Raw genomic sequence first — 22537 nt, forward strand, 5'->3', positions numbered from 1 at the left:
GATTTTATTTACCTAGATCACTTACAGTATAAGTTTGAAAGTTGTGAGCATTTATTTTGAATTTCATTTTGCCTTCTCGTACTTTCTAATTCATTCTATAATATAAGAAATACGAAGAAATACCAGCATTATATATATATATCAATAAATCCATTGAAGGTGTCAACACCAGGACCTCTCACCACACAACAAACTATTTATACAAATATTTTAGAAAATATCTCGTTTTTCATATATTTAAAGTTGTAGGAAAATTTATCTAAAGTTCTTAGGTTCCCGACCAGGGCAGGTCGTGACTTTTAAATTCAAAATACGGATTTTTGATGATAAAGCGGAGAATTATTAGACCCTGGATAAAGTAGAGACAATATGGATTTTAACAATGATTCATTTTGTGTACTGTGCCGTTTTGCTGTCTATAGTCTGTATGTTAACTGATCATACTTGCTTAATAAAACTCGGTCTGGTAATTTAAATAAACCAGAGTTTACAGTGAGATGAGAAGATGACATGAACCATCTACTCATCCATGGATAACATAAGATAGGATGACATGAACCGTGGTATTGATTGATCCATGAATAAAATTTAAAAAAATGACATGAATCATATATATTTATTCAACTTTGAATAAAAATTATAAAAGCATAATATAAAGGACTAGCTGATGTGCGGGGCGTTGCCCATGAAATAGAAAATTCGAATTTTAAATAAAAAAAATTAGATTTTTGAAAGAAAAAAATTTCTAATTTTCTTTCAGTCAATTTGGTTCAGTTGTTTGGCCAGCTATAACTAGCATATATATATATATAACAAATATACAGACATGTACATATATATGAGCGAAGAAAATTATTACATAGATTATTAAAACCCTGAATGACCTGAAATCCGTCTACCGAGACCAAGAGCTGAACATGATCCAACAATAGAAATGAAAACGGTTTCTTCAAACCTAAATAATTTTGAATTTAAATATTTTAAATTTAACATATTAAAAATTAATTGTTAAACCACACTATATTGTTCAAACTTCAATATGTATTATCTAAACATCAATAAATCATTTTTTTAATCATTCTTTGAACCTCAATCTATTATTTTAACAATATTAAGGTATTGAAAGCTAGATAAATAATTTAAACCTTTGATGAACCTAGATATAGTGCTTAAACCTAAATAGATTAATTCACACCTAGATATAATGTTAAAAAAATTATTTCAACCTCAATGCATCACATAATACTAAACATATTATTTAAACTCAATGCATCATATAATACTAAACATATTATTTAAACTCAATGCATCATATAATACTAAACATATTATTTAAACTCAATGCATCATATAATACTAAACATATTGTTTAAACTCAATGCATTATATAATACTAAACATATTATTTAAACTCAATGCATCATATAATACTAAACATATTATTTAAACTCAATGCATCATATAATACTAAACATATTATTTAAACTCAATGCATTATATAATACTAAACATATTATTTAAAACTAAATACTTGACAAAAACTAAATTATATTTGTTAACTTTAATTTAAAGGAACTGAGTTCTTGTTTTCAATTCTTATATCTTTGCAACCCATTGTCATAGATCTTTGATATTTTAAAATATGATTTCTGTTAGATCAATTTATCAATGTTTGAAATATCAAAGCTTAACATCATCAGGTTGCAAAGATGTAGGATTAGAACATTTGTAGGATTGTGACAAAAACTCAGTTCATTTATTGTAAAATCTTGAAAATATTGTTTTAGTCTAAACAAATTGCTTAGTTCTAAAATGACATATTGTTTAAACTTTTATTTTTTGTTTAAGCCTAAATATATCTAAATATAAACATGGATAAATAAGTCTGTTTATTTAAAATCCATATACCAAAACCTAAATGTAGTTTTATCCTGGAAATATAACTAAAATATTGTTGTAATAAAAGTTTAAGTTTTGAAAATAGTTTTTAAATAAGTAAAGAATAGACCTGAACATGATGAATGATCATCCTGTTACCAAGTTTAGATTCCTCCCTTCAACTAGGATATTTTATCATTTTTAGAACCTGAAAATTCAAACGTTCATCATAACTCAAATTTATGTGCTCTCAAAGTGAACTCTCTTACTTCGTGATTTTTCATTTAGATTATTTGAAAATCTAAATCCAGGTGTATACTTGAAATCCAGGTGTATACTTGAAGTCCAGGTGTATACTTGAAATCTAGGTGTATACTTGAAATCTAGGTGTATACTTGAAATCCAGGTGTATACTTGAAGTCCAGGTGTATACTTGAAGTCCAGGTGTATACTTGAAATCTAGGTGTATACTTGAAATCTAGGTGTATACTTAAAATCCAGGTGTATACTTGAAGTCCAGGTGTATACTTGAAATCCAGGTGTATACTTGCAGGTGTAAACTTGAAGTCCAGGTGTATACTTTAAATCCATGTGTATACTTTAAATCCAGGTGTATACTTGAAGTCCAGGTGTATACTTGAAGTCCAGGTGTATACTTGAAATCTAGGTGTATACTTGAAATCTAGGTGTATACTTGAAATCCAGGTGTATACTTGAAATCCAGGTGTATACTTGAAATCCAGGTGTATACTTGAAATCCAGGTGTATACTTGAAGTCCAGGTGTATACTTGAATACTTTGGTTCAACACATTCTAGATTATTTTAATTTGTCTTCTGAATTATATTCAGGAATAGAATTAATGATACAAACTTTGCTTACAAGTTTTCAACTTTATCACAAATGTATACGCGGAAAGGTAAAATTGTGCTGTACATATGCACTGTACAGTAAGCGTTGATACAAACCATATTGAGGCCGTTCTTTAACGTACAAGGGCCGTCCAAATGGCATACTTTGAGAGGACGCACACAGTCGGAGACGTCCGCTGGACAACCATTGTAGTGTTAGAAAGGAACGGCCTCTGTACTCCCATGTATTGAAGAGGGTTATAAGAATTTTGAGACGACTATACAGATATTTTTCTGTATTTTATCTTTAAATTATAGTTCGACATGGCTTTGAAATTCAACATTAAAGTCTCATTCATTGTGGATAACCCTGCATGTATGTGACAAAAACTCAGTTCCTTTAATCTGCAGAAGCACAATGCAATTATACAGACACTGCTTATCATCGAAATGTTAGGAAGGAAATATGATTAAAAATATTAATAAAGTTAGAGTTGTGGACAATGGCCATGTCGTCGTAAAGTTTATTTTAATATATTTATATGGTATACACCCTTTTATTATTTTAAATTTAGATTTTAATTTAGTGTTACATCCAATAGATATTTGCTATGAAGCTGGGTTAATTGTTGGATAAATTAGAACACCTCGTCATCAAGTTTAGATAAAGGAATTGAGTTTTTGCCAAAAACTTTGATTTTCTGTTCCCTATGTCGTAGACATTAGATATTTCAAACTATGAATGCTTTAAGCTCAAATAAGCTTAGTTTGAAATATTAAATTTTTTACACCATCAGGTTGCAAAAATACAGGTATTAGAAAATTTGAGTTTGTGGCAAAGACTCAATTCATTTAATTTAATTGCCATGTACTCCCACTTAAAATAATACAATGTTTTTGCATTATTTCTCTACATATAAACTTTGCATGTTTGTTAGTTTATTAAAAAACGTCAAGATTGCTGATTGCTGAACTGGTCAGGCCCAAGTTTAGTTCGGAACCCAGGGAAGGTTTACAGATAATCATAATAGAAAATATCAAAATAAATAAAATTGACATGAATAAATCTCTATTGTTTCTTAATGTACGACGAGAAAATGCTCAAAGGTAAAGCAACAATAAGAAGTTGAGATAGAAAGCCTGAAAGCCTAGAAATATCTCTGAGATACTTTCATACAATTTATAAATATTCCTACAAAAAGCGGAGAGAAAATTCTATTGAAATGTCGCAAAATTGCAAAATTAGGATTCTCAGATTCTTTTAATGTTTTCTTGCACAAAAATGAAGACCAGTAATAGGACCTGGAACTTCAAGAACAGAGAAAAGAGATTTTGAAAGGGTTGGAGGAACATTAGGAACTACATGGCTACTGAATGAGATTTAAGGAATAGAGCAATGAAATAGACAGAATGAGAAGGCGACCGTACTTGTACGACTTTATGACCTCGTAGCTCCTCTTATTTTTATTTCACGCACAATTATGAGAAAACAATGTCCACAGATGAATAAGGTTACCAGAATAAACAGGTTACCAGATGAATAAGGTTACCAGATAAATAAGGTTACCAGATAAATAAGGTTACAAGATGAATAAGGTAACCTGATGAATAATGTTACCAGATGAAAAAGGTAATTAGATGAACAAGGTAACCAGATTAATAAGTTTACCAGATGAATAAGGTTACCAGATGAATTAGGTTACCAGATGAATAAAGTTACCAGATGAATAAGGTTACCAGATAAATAGAGTTACCAGGTTAGTTTACCAGATTATAAAGGTTTTTAGATTAGTAAGGTTACCAGATTATTAAGGTTACTAGATTAGTAAGGTTACCAGATTAGTAAGGTTACCAGATTATTAAGTTTACTAGATTAGTAAGGTTACCAGATTAGTAAGGTTACCAGATTAGTAAGTTTACCAGATTAGTAAGGTTACCAGATTAGTAAGGTTACCAGATTAATAAAGTAATCAGAATAAAATAATGTATTAACCTCTATAGTTGCTTCACTACAGTTGTTTATTTAGAGTTTTTTGTTACAAAATGTAGAGATAATAATAAGTGTGGATATTTGTAAGAAAAGCTCATATTGTTTTTATCAGGATTTTCAAGTTTTTAAACTTATCTCCGCTCCTTTGGGACCTTTTAATAAAATAAATTCAGTTTTAAAGTGGAAATGTTGCTTTGTCCTTTAAAACTTAAAATAAAATGGTAAGGCATGTGCGACTGGTGTCTAGTAAGTTGGGATATTACATTTTTGAAAGATTTTAAATTTTTTTTTTACTTTGGTTGGTTTTGTCCTTATAGCTAGGCTTTTTAGTTTTTAAATCTAGGTTTTCAATCTGTTTTAAAAATAAATATATAATTTCCAGACAAAACATTTGTCAATTTTGACCGAGTATAATCCTTCCCTGGAGAAATGAGAGCGCCATAACAAAGGGTTTGGTCAGCTCAGCAGTTTTCTCGTTCATTGGAGACAAATAAACAAACTAATTTTATAAATAGTTTTCTCGTTTATTGGAGACAAATAAACAAACTAATTTTATAAATAGTTTTCTCGTTTATTGCAGACAAATAAACAAACTAATTTATAAATAGTTTTTTTCTCATTGTTCTCTACACCTATACGGAATATTATTTTATATAATGTGTATAGATTGTATTCATCTCCAGGGTATATGTAATCTATACATAGTTTTGTATATCTATATATAAATTTAGCTTGTCTGTCTGTTTGCTTGTTTGTTTGTTTGTGACCAATAAACGTCAAAATGGCTGAACCGATCGGGCTCAAATTTTGTGTGGGATTTCGCGTGACCCCAGGGAAGTTTTTTTTTATAAAAAAATTTTAAATTTTAAAATCCGCGAATTTTTTTTTATGAAATCCGCGAACAAAATTCAATTTCCAATAAATTTTCAAAATCCACAAATTTTTATTCATGATATCTGCGAGCTTTGTTTTAATGTACACAAAGAGAACATGTTGACAAATAAAATAGAAGATTGACGCGAAGCGCAACTGTTCTCGAACTGCGCGGAGTTCACAGGGCTCGCAATTTTACGCAAGTAAAATCCACTTGCGCGCGTTGGAAGCCCTAGAAATATGTTTACAGTTACTGGGAACCATGAATATAAAGGAACAGATAATATAAATTCCGTAGAGCCGTGCAGTTGTGGTTAACCCTGTATAATAAATATTATTAAGGGCAATGGATATTGCGCGTAACTGTCCAATCCAATTCACCTTTATGGCAGGCAAAATCTGATCTGAAAACGGAAGCAAGTTTTGTGCGTAATATCTTGAAAAATAACTTCCAAATACCCAGTGAATGTTGGATTGAGGGGGAAATCCGCGAAGCTAAAAATCTGTCTTTTCCGAGAAAACAATGTTCTGGAAGATTAGCTCAATATCTCTGAAAAACTAGTTCTTCTTATCAAATCTTATAATTTAATTATAATGGTTGTCTGGACCCTGTGGTTGAGTATTGTATACTGTTATGTTTTTGATCCCGCATTTTTTCTTCTTCAGGATGTTTATTATTTAATTTACTTTAAGGCTATTTGGTCTGTTAATATGCATTCTAAACTCTATTTCAAAATTCTTCCTGTTTCCTACTGAAGGTTCTGAAGTTCCAATTCTCTAGGTTCAGTTTACATGCATAGGAAGATACGATGTATTGTCGGTAAAGGACGGAGAAATACTGAACCCATGCCTCTCTCTCACTCCAGTAGAGGATAGATCTGAGGAGAACCAGGCGGAGGAGAGGAGTTGTAGAACCATACTCTCAACTATCATTCTTTTTTCCAGTATCTCATAGATCTACAAGAGCTATGAAAATATAAAAAAAACTGCCTGACTTTGAAGTGTCAACAGGCTTTTGCATTTTGGTCTCGTCTACCCATTATTTGTTGACAGAATTAAACTTATTCTTAGTTTTCTTTTCCCGGCCAAACAATTTGAGAGAAAACTTATAAATTGGCAAAAAGTTTAAATGATCGATCTTGAAACTTTATTATTTATTTTGGCAGAACATTTAGTTTCTGATACAATCCAGCTCACGTTTCAACCCTTCTATTTTATTATATTTGACAAATACAATCCAGCTCACGGTTCAACCCTTCTATTTTATTATATTTGACAAATACAATCCAGCTCACGGTTCAACCCTTCTATTTTATTATATTTGACAAATACAATCCAGCTCACGGTTCAACCCTTCTATTTTATTATATTTGACAAATACAATCCAGCTCACGGTTCAACCCTTCTATTTTATTATATTTGACAAATAAAAACTAAATCTTAATAGAAATCGCTTTATCAATACTTCTTGAGACCTTGAGTAAATATTGGTTTCTAAATGAAAAAAGAAATAGTTTAAAATATATCCAATGTAGGTTTCGTGAGATCTAATAATCCCCGGTATCCTGATCTAATTATCTATGTTTCCTGGCCTAATCATCCCTATATCCAGACCTAATCATCCCTGTATCCTGACATAATTATCCCTGTATCCTGACATAATTATCCCTATATCCAGACCTAATCCTCCCTGTATCCTGACATATTTATCCCTGTATCCTGGCCTAATAATCCCTATATCCAGACCTAATCATCCCCTGTATCCTGACCTAATCATCCCTGTATCTTGACCTAATTATCTATGTTTCCTGGCCTAATCATCCCTATATCCAGACCTAATCATCCCTGTATCCTGACATAATTATCCCTGTATCCTGACATAATTATCCCTATATCCAGACCTAATCCTCCCTGTATCCTGACATATTTATCCCTGTATCCTGGCCTAATAATCCCTATATCCAGACCTAATCATCCCCTGTATCCTGACCTAATCATCCCTGTATCTTGACCTAATTATCCATGTATCCTGGCCTAATCATCCCTATATCCAGACCTAATCATCCCTGTATCCTGATCCTGACATAATTATCCCTGTATCCTGACTTAATTATCCCTATATCCAGACCTAATCCTCCCTGTATCCTGACATATTTATCCCTGTATCCTGGCCTAATAATCCCTATATCCAGACCTTATCATCCCCTGTATCCTGACCTAATCATCCCTGTATCCTGACATAATTATCCTTGATCCTGGCCTAATCATACCTGTATCCTGACCTAATCATCCCTGTATCCTGACCTAATCATCCCTGTATCCTGACATAATTATACCTGTATCCTGACCTAATCTTCCCTGTATCCTGACATAATTATCCCTGTATCCTGACCTAATCTTCCTTGTATCCTGACCTAGTCATCCCCTGTATCCTGACCTAATCATCCCTGTATCTTGATTTAATCTTCCCTGTATCCTGACCTAATAATCCCTGTATCCTGACCTAATCATCCCTGTATCCTGACCTGATCATTCATGTATCCTGACCTAATAATCCCCTGTATCCTGAATAAACATCCCTCTATCCTGACATTGTTCTCCCTTGTATCCTGGCCTCGTTCTCCCTTGTATCCTTACTTTATTCTCCTTACCATTAAATTAATTTTTGCCATTTTAGCGCTAGTTAGTTTTGAAAATGTGTTTTTTTGTAGGTAGGATGATTAGTTTCATTCCCAAGAGATAGAGTCCTAACATTCTATATCGGTAATAAAAAAGTGTGAAGTGTTTTGTTTATGTTTTAACACCCTTTAATATCCTTGTGTTCCAAACTCTGGGAAAACGGAGAAAGATCGCAAACTTAATCAAGGCGTAATTGGTTCAGCCGCTTCAACGTTTATTGACAAAATTTTAATGTATATTCTATACATATTGTATGCTTACAATGTAATATATGGCTGAAGTTAGTATTTTGTGGTAAACTATGAAGCAATGATATACAAGAAAACAGAATTTTTTAAGCAAAGCATAGAAACTGTTTCAATTATAAAAGAAGATTGCAATATTTTTTGGTATTAAGTTAAATATCGCTTAGGTAAATTTCATAAATTTAAAAAAACTTTNCTACGACGCTGTAAGTTGTACTTTCAGTTTTCTAGTGAGTAATCAGTATTCAGCCTGATAACAGATATTTACTTTATAAGAACGTTTGAAAGTTAAATAACTCTATAAATTCAAATAATTAAATATGATAGATCCAGAATATTTAATTTCCCCTGATCCCTGCCTAGATGAGTTTATTCTACCAAACACAACTCAGTTTATGCAAGCAATAGGTATATATTAAATAGGAATAGGAATACATGAAGAGTATAATATAAAAATATAAATAGGAAATAGGAAAAGGAATACATAGAAAGTATAATATAAAAATATAAGCAGGGAAAAATAAGGAATACATAAAAGGTATAATATAAAAATATAAAATAAAAATATAAATATGGAAAAATAAGTAATACATAAAAGTATAATATATAAATATAAATATGGAAAAATAAGTAATACATAAAAGTATAATATCAAATACTTGGCTTTCACGGTACTTCGCGCCCATCTTCTTATTCAATTGTCAACATTTTCTCTTTGTTATTGTAAAACAATAACAAAAAAAGTTCGCGGATTTATAAAAAAATTTCATGGATTTTCAATATTTAATGAAAATCAAATTTTGCTGGAGGCTTATTTTTAAAATTTTATCATTCATAAACATTCCTTGGGGTCATGTGAGGTCCCACACAAAATTGGGCCCGATCGGTTCAACCGTTGAAGTTTATTGAATACAAACACACAGACAAACATCTCTATAGATATAAAGTTGTAATCTCTGTTTGTTTGTCTGGGTGTCTGTCTGTTTGTTTGTCCGATCATAACTCAGGAACCACTGGACCGATTTGCCTGAAACTTTTATTCGAGAACTCGGGAGACCCACGGGAATGTTCTGAGCTTGGTTTTGAGAGTCTAAGCTGAGTGGGTCGACTTCAATAACGAAAATTTAACTTCCCGGTAAATACGTTGAAGTGCAGGTATGAACGGCGGGAGAAACTTTTAGTAATCTTGGCTGCGCTGGGTTCCCAATCTAGTATATAGATGAAATAGGAAAAAATAAGGATTACATAATAATTAAGTTTAATATGAAAATAAAAAATTGGAGACAAAATACTTTACAGTGGCACAGTAATAAAAACAAAGGATTTTAAATATAATTAGATATTGATGTGATTTGAACCCTACCTAACCTAGGTCCCTGGAGTTATGTTCTCTATACAACTGGAGCTGTGAATGTAGTAGTTCTTAGTATCCAGTATATATTCCTAGCAAGACAATTCTTTAATACTATAGAATCAAACAGGTAGGATCCATTAAAATCTATTTAGTATCCAGTATACCTTGTATCCATATTGTAGACTAGTATCCAGTATACCCTGTATCCATATATTGTAGACTAGTATCCAGTATACCTTGTATCCATATTCTAGACTAGTATCCAGTATACCCTGTATCTATATTCTAGACTAGTATCCAGAATACCTTGTATACATATTCTAGACTATATACAGTATACCCTGTATCCATATTCTAGACTGGTATACAGTATATCCTGTTTCCATATTCTAACAAGTGCAAAGTTATGCATATCGGTCGTTCAAACCCATTAAACATATACTACATTTTGTCATCAAGAAAAAGACATTGGACTTATTATTCACAAAACACTGAAACTATCCACACAGTGTGCAAGTGCTGCATTAAATGCTAACAATAAATACTTGGTCAAATCTCTAGAAATTTTCACTTCAGGGGTAAGAAGTTTTTCCTCAACCTTTATAAACAACATGTTCGATACCTCCTTGAATTTAGCACTCCCGTATTGTCTCCTTGGTCTGAATCTGATAAAGAAACCTTGGAAAAAATTCAAAAACGAGCAGTTATCATGGTTTCTGGCTTAACTAGTGCAACCTATGAAGATAAGCTGAAAGAGTTAAATCCCCAGTCTTTAGAGGATCTGCGTGTTACGTTTGACATGATCCAGGTGTTCAAAATCATGAACTGCCATGACACAGGGGTCCATATAATTTCCAAAATAGCCGGTTTTCTCAATCCCAAAACTATTTTTGCCCCCAACTATAAAAAAATGCCCCCAATTAAAAAAATGCCCCCAATTATAAAAAAATGCCCAAAATTTTTTAAAAATGCCTCCAATTTAAAAAAAATGTCCCCAATTTAAAAAAAATGCCACCAATTAAAAATTAAAAAAATATTTCAAAATTCCACTAACACATTTGCCCCCAACTACCCCCAATTGTAAAAAATCCCCCCAATTAAAAAAAATGTTATCAAATTGCACTAACACTTTTCCCCCCAAAAATTTAAAAATTGCCCCCAAAATTTTTCCACTGGCCCAAAATTTTACTTTGAGCGCCCCTAATATTTATAAAATTGCCCCCAGAAAATATAAAGTTGCCCCCATTAACAAATGCTTCCAAAACTAAATGCCTCCAAACATAAAAAATTTCCCCTTTTCCACTCACATTTGCCCCTAAATTTCTTTTTTTTTTTATTATCATTTTAAAACAGTTTGCCCCATAATTTGCCCCCATTTCTTTCAAATTTCTCAATCCCAAATGGGATTGAGAAAGGAATTATATGGATCCCTGCCATGACAGGGTAAAACCAGAATCCAGGTTCAGAACAATAGAAAATAGTGATGGGTTAAGGTTTACTAGAAACTTGTCTTACCCTAAAAACATTCTTACCAACAGAGTGAACAGTGATATAAGGAAATACTTTTTAAGTCAGCGAGTGAATTCTTCCTTCTAGAATTAAAGATGTGAACTCTGTTGTCAGTTTTAAACAAAGATATGATAAATATTTCTTTCAAACTTAACCAAAAATTGTGTAATTTGTAAGTTTTTATTATTATAACGACAGTAACTGTTTTTATATGCTCATGTATATGTGATGTAATATGGCAAAAAAGAAGAAAAAGAACAACTCCATGTTGAAAAATAAAAAATAAAAAAATGTCAAAGAATGAAAAAAGAGAACCCATCTTTTATATTATTCATATGTACATGAATAAATCTGCCTTATTTTTACTATAAGAAGAATCACAAAAAATATTTTAATGCAGATTTATTATGTTAACCCTAAAACTCGACAAATATCCAGTATACATTGTATCCATATTGTAGACTGGTATCAACTCTATGGGTATCCAGTATACCCTATATCCATATTGTAGACTGGTATCAACTCTATGGGTATCCTCAATATATCTTGTATCCATATTGTAGACTGGTATCAACTCTATGGGTATCCTCAATATATCTTGTAATATCTGTTTTCAACATGGTTGGAATAGTTCTCCCCCAAGCGAATGATTTTCTATGGTTTGCATACAAGGTAAAGGAAAAGGGACTGTCCGCTTAATTTTAACTCTTCCGCTGTTATGCATTAAAAGCGTTATATAATCCTTTAAACCTTTATGTGAGTAACAAGGAAGATATCCTCAGTTTTATAAGAATAAATCCTTCGATATTCTTTGTTTTTCTTTATTATTCCTATTTTTTCACATTTTTAGAAAACCCACAATTGAAAATCAGCAATTTTTAGATCGTAAAAACGACATTATTCCATCATATTTGCGAGGTTGTTTATGCAACTTTTTAGATAAAGGATCCATTGAAATTACATTGACAGTCCATTTAGTCAATGGTTATTGGCTATGAAACATGGATGTCCATTGTCCAATGTCCTTTGTCTACACTCTACTCAATTTATAAGCTTGGTGTTTTTTTTCTTTTTCTCTTTGTATTATTCATGTTAGTCAGGCCCGAGAGAAATATCTAGAAAATTCTTTCCAAAATTAAATACTTTTAAACTATCCAGGGAATTTTTAATCACTCTTAGTCTTATTAAACTCAAATTTTCTAATCCTTTGCAGTCTGATGTCGTGGAACATATTTATTTCTGATTTTAGGATTAAAAAATTTGAGTTTGAGGCGAGTATTCAGCTAGTGTAAAATTAGAAATTGAGTCTTTGCCACAAACTCTAATTTTCAAACCCTAAATCTTTGCTACCCAATGTCGTAAATCCAGGGGACATTAGTTACAAAACTAACACCTGGCCCATTTCTAACACTGAGTGTTAGAAATGGGCACAAATTGAAAGACTGGGTTTTTGGGATCCCGGCCCTATCCAGAGTAAAAGTTGACAATAAAACAAAAACCAACATTTTATTAAACATGACGAGGACAACACTTCCCAATTTAAAACCTTTTTAAAATAAAAGTTATAAGGAGTTCTTGTTATATTAAAGCTCTTGACCGTTTTCAAGACAATGTTTTCCATTTTCGAACCTGAATTTGAAACATTGTCGCGCTTTCGAGACAAAACCCACTTTCCCGTTTTTCAGTATAATCCACAATTCAAAACAAAACCCAATTTCATAACTTACAAAATAAATCACTGAAAACAAAAATTATCTTATGAAGACTAAATTAACTTATGAATTATTTCTAGAATCTAAGTTTCCACATTTTATTTGTTAAATCAGAGAATATCGATGATTTATTTTCAAGCATTTTAAACAAACGGTTTCCCCCATTTATAGTTAAATCTATAATTTAAGAACAAATTATATTAAGTTTTTGATTTTTCAATGCTTTAATGATTTTTAAATTACAACAGAACAGTTTGTTTTTATTTTCTATTTTGCTTATATTTTACCTCGTTTTGTTACGAAATTGCGTAAATACTTGAATATTGACATTGATATGAATTCCGGTAATTGTCTCAAAACCAGGATATGTTCCGAAAACGCGACATGAGCTGAAATCCGGTAATTGTTTCAAAATAGGGATATGTTCGAAAATGAAATCAAGAATCATCTAAAACTAATTCTCACACCTTATTATTAGTTTAAAATTGACATTCATTGTTTCAATATATAGTTTTAGCCATTTTTGATAAATATATGGTGTAATTTTGTTCTACTCGTCTTGGATTTAAAGATATATACTCTTGAAAAAGATTACTTTGCAGATTTGGCCCATTTCTTACACTCAGTGTTAGAAATGGGCCAAGTGTTAGTTTTGGAACTAATATCCCCTGAAATCATGAATTCTGTTATCATCTACAGAAATTTTTATTTAACTTTTGATATATGTATTTTTTAAAGATTTTTGTTGGTATATCTATGGGTCATTTTGTTGATTTAACCTTGACCTGGTACGGAGGAGAAACAGCAATGCTGGAACATGTTGGAGAGGAGACAAGCTTAAACTTCAGGTTCATTCCCTCATTTCATCCTTACTCAGTTTATTTTTAAAACTGCTTCACCCTTGCTGAGATTTTTCATTACAAATATATCTCGCTTATCTACCGGGTGTCTCACATGACATAACTGCATGTATGATTCACAAAATGTCCCTAGTCCTGTTAATTCCAAGATTAGTGTTTATTTTTGTGCTTTCCTAATTGCCGGAAATTTTGAGAATTTCGTTCAGATTTCAATTATTTATCAAATGAAACCATACTTGTCTAATTCAAATATTTCATATCTTCGGTAATTCTAAAAGGCAAAAAATAGCAGACAAAAGTTTGAAAATGCCAGTAGTAGGGGTAATTGTATTTATTAATATAGTCATTTTAATTCTAAAATTTCGTTGACGAATAATTGCCGCAATTATTTTCTATTCTGCAAATTTCATGTTTATGGAACAGCTTGTATATATATTCTAGGAAGGCATCCTGCTCTCATATATCCTTGTCTATACCTTTACTGGAAATATTCTAGGAAACCATCCTGCTTCTTTATCCTTGTCTAATGTCTATAACTATACTGGATATATTCTAGGAATCCATCCGGCTGCTATATATCCTTGCCCATACCTATACTAGATATATTCTAGGAAACCACCCTGCTGCTATATCCTTGTCCATACCTATACTAGATATATTCTAGGAAACCACCCTGCTGCTATATCCTTGCCCATACCTATACTAGATATATTCTAGGAAACCACCCTGCTGCTATATCCTTGTCTATACCTATACTGGATATATTCTAGGAAACCACCATGCTGCTATATCCTTTTCTATACCTATACTGGATATATTCTAGGAAACCACCCTGCTGCTATGTCCTTGTCCATACCTATACTAGATATATTCTAGGAACCCAACCTGCTGCTATATTCTTGTCTATACCTATACTAGATATATTCTAGGAAACCACCCTGCTGCTATATCCTTGTCTATACCTATACTAGATATATTCTAGGAACCCACCCTGCTGCTATATTCTTGTCTATACCTATACTAGATATATTCTAGGAAACCACCCTGCTGCTATATTCTTGTCTATACCTATACTAGATATATTCTAGGAAACCACCCTGTTGTTGTTGTTTAATTCTTCCAACCAACGCAAGATTAACAAAAAACAAAATAAGGTAAAATTGTGTTTAAGTTTTTCTGCCAAAAAATGGATATTCACAAAATTTCGGCATAAAAACAAATTATTAAAATCTTGCAATGTGCGTTTCAATAATAGCAAATTGTAACCAGACTAACTATTTCAACTGTTAACTATTGAATTGAGAGAGCTTGCAAAACTTCTGAAATATAATGTTAACAAATGCGCGATTAACGCAAATTAAATCTTGTATGATAATGTAATGATTATTGCAAGATACACTATCTTTTAGGACAAACTACTGCATGCAGGGATATCCATAAATAATTTGACTTTCTGTGTGGTTTAGTTCATCAGATTCCATACACAACATCTTCTATACCAAGGTTTCTAAATGGTTCAGATTATCATGGGATTCCATACACAGAATCTTCTTTGCCTCGGTTTCTGCGTGGTTCATTTTATCAGATTCCATTCATAGAATCTTCTTTATCTAGGTTTCTACGTGGTTCATTTTATCAGATTTCATTCATAGAATCTTCTTTATCTAGGTTTCTACGTGGTTCCGTTCATGAGATTCCATACTCAGAATCTTCTTAGCCTTGGTTTCTGCGTGGTTCAGGTTAAAAGATGCCATGCACAGAATCTTCTTTGTCCAAGTTTCTACATGGTTTCGTTAATGAGATTCCATACACAGAATCCTCTTTTCTAGGTTTCTACATGGTTCCGTTTATCAGATTCTATACACAGAATCTTCTTTGTTTAGGTTTCTACGTGGGTCCGTTTATCAGATTCCATACACAGAATCTTTAAGTCTCCTTATACTGGTTAGCTTAGAGGTAAATATTAGAATATTAGAATATTTATTTAGAATATGATAAAATTTTGATAGAATATGGAACATTTTGTTAGAATATGAGAACATTTTGTGAGAATATGTATTATGTATTTATAAACTAATTTTAAACAACTCCCTAAAAAAAACTTCCTGAGATATCGCTAACATTCTACCAAAATGTTCGTAAGTATCAGCTAGGAGGTCGAAATTAAAGTAATATATAAGTGTTTGGATGTTGTTAGAAAGCAAAAAGTTTAATTTGTAACTTATTAAATCCCTTATTAAATGAAATGGGTCTGTTTACATTGCACAATTGCTGTATCTCATTTTTAGAGGACTATTTAAAATAACAACTTTTGTCTAAATGACGTCGTCCCATTTCTGGTTCTCACTGGGAGGAAACGAGAAACAAAAAAGTCAAAATTAATGATGAATCGATAGCAGGAAAGTGGGGAGAAAACAAAATTTTACGGTAATTACCAATTGAGGAGCGCGCTTGCCGCAAAATACATTTGGGTGGTGGGGATTACTCGTTGAGGACATCTGGGCTCCCTCTCTCGGCGAGTAAGAAGATTGAGTTAATGTCTAGAGAAAATTGTTTTCTTCATAAATCTGCATAATTATATGTATTTATAGATGGCTGGTTATGTTACTGAAGGATCTTTAACCCTAGCTTCTCCTGATATTTATATAACAGTTCTAATCTCATTATCATCCTTCTGTGGAATCTGGGGCCTCTTTATGTTTTTTAATATAACTCAACAGTAAGTTCATGTAGAGATATTTTTCGCTTATATAATGAAAGTTCATCTTGCAGAGACATTATAGACACATCTTTACGGTCTCTTACCCTTTTCATAAAATAAACTCTAGCAGACATAATAATATTATGGCTTTTGAAATTAGGTATTACAATGCTAATTCATAACAAAGACGATATCTAATTCGTCACTGAATTCCCATGTTTTTGGGACATCCTGTATGCCTTAATTGAATCTTAAAGGGACTGTAAGCTAATTTCAAATTACCCTCTATACAAAGATTCTAATGCTTCTAATGCTATCTAATCAATAACATGGAAGAAATTGTCGTTTTTCTAGACTTAAAAGTGTTTAACTCTGATAACTTTAATTGAAAATAACCAGTTTTCAAAATTATAAACATGGATATCTAATTCATGTTCTTGATCGGACAAAGCTTTTATGGGTATCGTTGGGAATCCGACATTTCCATCTTTGCACAGAGAGTATCTTGAAATTACGTTAACAGTCTCTTTAATAAGAAGATCAGAGGCCGAATTTAAAGAATTTGAGCCGTGGCTCAAATGTGGTTTGTTCCACTTAAAATTGTATTAAATTTTTCAAAATTTAAGCCGCGGCGCTCAATTAAAACCGGTTTTTGGGGGTTTTTAGGCGCGGCTTAAATTCATTAAATTCGGACACAGGTTCATTATCTACATCTACATCTATAAACAAAGGAACTGATTATTTGATTAAAACTTTGACAATTTGATCCAGCAGTATTCCGAGTTTGAATTATCAAAGGTCTAAGGACTTCAACATTAGGTTGCAAAGAAATAAGGATTAGAAAAATAAATATGTTAGGCATCGTAATTAGTCGTTTTCAGTTTAATAAACAAATTATTTTCAGGTTTAATCTACTAAGTAATTTCAATTATGCGAAGAAGTCTGGGTTGATGAAGATTACTATTATCATCATAAATTTCCAGGTTACGCATTTTCTCTATAAATAACCCGATTACCTCTGGAGATCAATTACTCAAGAAATTGTATCCGCAGCACTCGACTCTTCTTTATAACGATTTTGATTTCCTGGATTAAATGTCAGTGAGTCATCACTTTCAAACCCATTACGTGTAGATTTTTTTTTTGTTGGCAGGGTTACCCACAAAGGATTAAACTTACTGAGACGATCATCCGGTTTTATCAATTTGTTTATCCTGTAACATTCTTGGTTCCTTGTTTTTTCGTGCCAAATAATTCTAATTGCCATCAAAAGACTTTATTTTTAAGGTGGAATGAACAATCCCTGCAAACATTTAGTCTCCGACAAATATGAGTCCAGAATCATTTACTTAACATCTTTGCCATCAGCACAAACAGTCGGTTAAATAGTTTCCTGGGATTTTATCCATCATTTTGGTATATTTAATGAGTTACATTGGTCAACATTTAGATCTTATTCTTTTTGAGTCCCCTTGCCTTTTTTACTTTTTGTTGGAATATGCATTTTAAATTTTGAATTCAAAAATTTTTCCTCTGGATTTTGTCTGATAGATCATTCCTGACTGAGTTTATTCCCTTACACATACGCGGGACATATCTAGCTCTAGTTAATCTCAGTTTTGCTTATCTATAATCCCAGTAGTGATTATAATGTGTATCAAAAATCTGTGGTGCCATGGAACATCGTTCTAATATGTTGGGGCCGAACTAAAATCATTTCCTGAAAGAAATTAAGCGTTATTCAGTCGGAACAAGAAAAACACAGCTTTTAGCTTAAGTGCATTTCACTTGCACATTTCGAATTCTAGCGTTGTGACTCCCTTGCGTTACAACTTAAAATAAGTTAAGGCAGAAAATGTAATCGTTAACTCCCTTTATTTAAATCTTCCTTGCAGCTCGAGGTTGAGCTGTCGGTTGCTGGAGTAAAATTCATTTAAATTTGCAGAATTCTTCTAGTGGTTCCGACCATCAATCATCCCTGCTCACCCAATCTGATTTCAGATAGAGTTCTTTCCAAAGAGAATAGAATATATATTAGAGTGGAATTTAGACAATCCCTCGGTATGAATTTTGTCAGTCCCTTTCAGTCTGAAAGGGAGTTCAAAGTGTACAATCATGTAAATGTTCACAAATTATATGCAGTAGAGTACATTAATACAGTATGTTCCCTAGACTATCCATTTCAATTTCGAATTTTTTAAAGCTGTTAGATAAACTTTATAAAATCAATTATAGGTGAATATTAAACATCATTTGATTTAAAGTTACAACGGAAAATCATCGTTTGTAAAGTGAAAGGCAAAGAGTCTATGTTGGACAATATTTTGATTCTTTCTAAAATATTGGGTTTCCCTCTTTGATTACCTGCAGACTACAATTATAGGAATATGTTTTTTAATGAAAAAAAAAATATATTAGATTGATTTCTATCCACGTGTGCATGACCGGCTATCAGAGAATTGATTTAGAGAAAATCAAATAATTTTCAAGAAAACTTTTCTATAAAATCATGTTCCAGGGCCCAAAAGGTTATATAGTACAAATATGTGAAGTACACCTGCAGTATGGAAACAGTACAAAAAATGGCTGTTTTACACTTTTTTCTAGTAAATTCCACTCTAATATATATTCTATTCTCTTTGACTATTTCATATTAGTTTTTATTTCCATTCTTTACCCCCCAAGACTTTTTAACATAAATTTGATTGTTGATGTTTGAAACTGGTTAAATATTTCTGAGTGTGATTGTTGATGTTTGCAACTGTTTTAATAATTCAGAGTATGATTATTGATGTTTGTAACCGGTTTGGACTAATAACGTGTATTCCTGGTGCCTTATCTCCTTCAGGAGTAGCAAATCTTATTAAGGTAACATGAACTGAACCTAACCTAATCCGAAATAGTCCATATTTTTAAATTTATTAGTTTATTTCAATTAAATTTTTCAATATTTTCAAATATTTAAATGAGATCAGATGTAAATGTTTCTTGTTCTTCATTTTCTTCTTATTTATACATCTTTCAATCATAATTCGGCTAATTTTGAAAATAAAAAGAAAAGATTTTGTTTGGATGTCCTTGAAGTTCGCCGCCACTTTACAAGAAAGAACTATTTTTAAAGGATCTTTTTTTTCTGAACCCTGTATTTAATTGAACTAGCTGAGGATCTTGCTTTCTTTTTTCTGAACTCTACTCTTGAGTTGCATCTGACTTCTAAACTTTTGAATGTTTGCAAGTGTGGTGCTATCTTACATGCAACATTTAAACACACTATTCTAGGATTTTTACGTAGGGTAGAATAATAAGAAGGGAGTGGGGCGTCTCCCTTCCCTTCCCTAATGTTGTTGGAAAATATGACAGTGTACAGCTTGACATTAGAGATTCCCTTCCATTTATTTCCTTTTCCTTTTCCTGTTCAATTTTCTTTTTTCTTCATGTTTATTGTTTTTACACTTTAAGGCCTCTCCAAATAGTTCTTATGACATTGAGTTGTGTAGCAGGTATGAGAGAGATTAGGAGGTTTGTAGCAGGAAGGGTATAGGGGATTGCTCTCTGTGTTCCTTCTGTTATACTCTTTCCGAGTTAAGGGGCATTTTAAGAAAAACTCATAATTGCACTGATTATACAAAATGGGGAGTTGTAAGCCCTTGAGCCCCATCGAGAAAAATCATCCACAGCAGTCCAGTCCTCACAGCCGGCTGAGTAAAAAACCAGTATTGTTATGCATGGATTAAACTCCTTCTTTCATTTACACCAAGCTGAAGATGAAGTTTTGTTCTATTCTATGTACATTCCTAGCTTCCCTGTTACAAGGCACTAAAACCGGGACCGCTTTAAGAGAAGTCCGCTCTCTTCTGAGGGCAGTTGGCAACTGGAAATATTCCATATAAAAGTAAGGTTTCAAGAGAAGAGCTATTTATATATTATTGTTTTCAATCTGAAAATTAATATCATACAGAAATCCTATCTGAAGGAAGAAGTAACCTAATTGTCCCAGATCTGTTTCTTGTTAAATTTTATTAAGGATACCGTTGGTATTGTTTTCTTTGGGTTTCGACAATATTTTTAAAGAGGTATTGGTAAACTTTAATCATTTTCTTTTTAGGCTGTATGTGTGCTTATAGAATCCTTTCTGTTGGGAACGATGGCGTTTTTTGTTTACAAAGATGAAGGAACGTATATGTAAAATAGACAAAATTTCTAAAACAGAATTACCAGCGCTCTTTTTACTTTTGTTTATGGTTTCTTACGCGACCTAATGCCGTTAGAGTTTGATAGTTTTAGGCTAACATTTAATTCTCATTCTGGGCAACCCTGTAGTCTCCGTCAAAATATTTGGTACAGAGCGTCCCATATCGTATTAGATTATCTCCAATCTTTAACACCAAAATAAGCCCTTAACACTCGAAAAACTTGTCATTTTCCGCAAGAAAATTCTTGTATAAGCCTTATGTTATTTTTCAAAATGATTCATTCTAATGAAATTTTCTAATTAGTTCCGAAAATCGTAATTTAGACCCATTCTCGGTCTAATATGATGTGGGACACCCTGTATATTAGATTAAAAGGCAGTCTTAAATATTGCATAGGTTACTAAATACCAAAGTTAGTGCCAAAAAAGTCGGAATTACGTAAATTCTTTAACATGTACTGCTGTAGTAATTATCTAAAATAAGAGGCCAAAATTCATAAATACAAAAATAACCAGCAAGTTATCCTGTAACTTAAACAATAACTTTTCACTGTGACAAAAATGTTTTAAATGTTTAAAGAACTTATGTCTTAAAGACTTCAGAAACAACTCAGTTTTATTTCTTAGATCAATGCACAATGTTCAATGCATGGCTTCTGTACTACCTGTATTGTATTTAGTGATGGGACACAACTATAGGTTTGTTTTTAAAATCTTGTAAAAGAACTTACAACATTTTAAAACTGTATCGTGTAGAAGTTTGCTAGGCTTAAACTTAGGAATAATTTTATTCTAAGAGAAAATATAAGGTTTATCTTCTCTTGGGTAAAAATTTTTTAGCTCAGTGGAAGAAAAACAAATGTTTGGGAAAAAAATTTAAAACTTAGAAATCTTAAACGAACCAAAAACAAACCAAGTTATTTCCTATCACCAATTAGTTGATGTATTAACTTGAATTTAATCTTCATTTTATTATTAAACATTAAACTTGATAATAAATAAATATTTTAAACCCAGAAGTTAAAAAAAATTTATTAAATCACACCAATTATAACATACTTAATACTTATCACATCTAAAATAAAGGTTTGAACATGAGAAAATTACGAATTTCGAATGTAATGTTCAAAGTAATGAAGTTTTAGAGAGCATAAGATATCCACTCGTTTAACACATTGGAGTAAAAATAAACTTTGTAGAAAAAAATAAATATATCCAAAAGCTTTGTAAAAACTTGAAAATAATATCGAATAAATTACGAACATAAAAGCTCTTTAATTTTTGCCACAGAAAACACAAAATTTTATTAAAAAAACAAGCGAAAATCAAAATAATTCTAATAAATGGATAAAAAATGCGGTGAATATGTTACAACAAAATCAAAAACAGAATATTGAATGTCAATAAGTATGAAAATAAAACAAGTGCAAGACTACTAAACAAAAATCCTGATGAATAACGGAAAAATTGATTAGATTTGTGCGAGAAAAACAATTCATAATTAAGTGCATCTTCACCAGAGTTCCTTTTCATGATATTTTGAAATAAAAATTTTAAAACAATTAAATGTAAAGCGTTCAGCAAGATGACGTTCGGAATAAGACTTAAAATATTCAAGATGGTTTCCTTCAAACCGTTCAATAAAACTCAAGGAGATACATAACAAAAGACAGGAAGAATCAGGTTTGTTTACA

The 22537-nt window shown here is 31.8% G+C and overlaps 2 protein-coding genes across 6 annotated transcripts in view; one reads left to right on the plus strand and one right to left on the minus strand.

Moving 5' to 3' along the window:
• LOC111710964 (uncharacterized) overlaps window positions 1–2091 on the minus strand; it is a 5607-nt gene extending 3516 nt beyond the window's left edge. Inside the window, exons 1-2 of the mRNA XM_023485170.1 lie at window positions 2009–2091; window positions 885–955 (exon numbers count right to left, since the gene is read on the minus strand). Coding sequence (XP_023340938.1) covers window positions 885–955; window positions 2009–2016 — 79 coding nt within the window. The 5' untranslated portion in view covers window positions 2017–2091. The remainder of the gene's footprint in view (window positions 1–884; window positions 956–2008) is intronic.
• A 6668-nt stretch (window positions 2092–8759) lies between these two features.
• Window positions 8760–21730, plus strand: LOC111710976 (organic solute transporter subunit alpha). Of its 5 annotated transcripts, none has more exons than XR_002767162.1 (11): window positions 8760–8923; window positions 9888–9996; window positions 11942–12050; window positions 13829–13938; window positions 15039–15104; window positions 15834–15906; window positions 16542–16669; window positions 17556–17634; window positions 19430–19519; window positions 20465–20543; window positions 20757–20848. XR_002767162.1 is itself a non-coding variant. In XM_023485186.1 (11 exons), exons 3-11 carry the CDS (start codon window positions 11507–11509, stop codon window positions 20835–20837), a joined length of 780 nt encoding a protein of 259 aa, XP_023340954.1. In that variant the 5' UTR covers window positions 9909–9996; window positions 10446–10677; window positions 11323–11506; the 3' UTR covers window positions 20838–21730. The 5 variants fall into 5 exon arrangements, 4 of the variants coding, with proteins under 4 accessions (XP_023340953.1, XP_023340954.1, XP_023340956.1 ...); XM_023485186.1 differs by lacking the exons at window positions 8760–8923; window positions 20465–20543 and adding exons at window positions 10446–10677; window positions 11323–11550 and having other exon boundaries at window positions 9909–9996; window positions 20757–21730; XM_023485185.1 differs by lacking the exon at window positions 20465–20543 and having other exon boundaries at window positions 20757–21728.
• The last annotated feature ends 807 nt before the right edge of the window (window positions 21731–22537 follow it).

Source organism: Eurytemora carolleeae, unplaced genomic scaffold, assembly GCF_000591075.1.
Source record: "Eurytemora carolleeae unplaced genomic scaffold, Eaff_2.0 scaffold610, whole genome shotgun sequence".
Lineage (NCBI taxonomy): Eukaryota > Metazoa > Arthropoda > Copepoda > Calanoida > Temoridae > Eurytemora > Eurytemora carolleeae.

Excerpts from the sequence above, each read along its gene's own strand:
- LOC111710976 (XM_023485185.1), top strand. The coding sequence starts at position 8,836 with ATGATAGATCCAGAATATTTAATTTCCCCTGATCCCTGCCTAGATGAG. Across the intron at positions 12,051-13,828 it reads TTCTATGGTTTGCATACAAG|ATTTTTGTTGGTATATCTAT; the intron begins GTAAAGGAAAAG and ends TATTTTTTAAAG. Across the intron at positions 19,520-20,756 it reads GAGTAGCAAATCTTATTAAG|GCTGTATGTGTGCTTATAGA; the intron begins GTAACATGAACT and ends TTTTCTTTTTAG.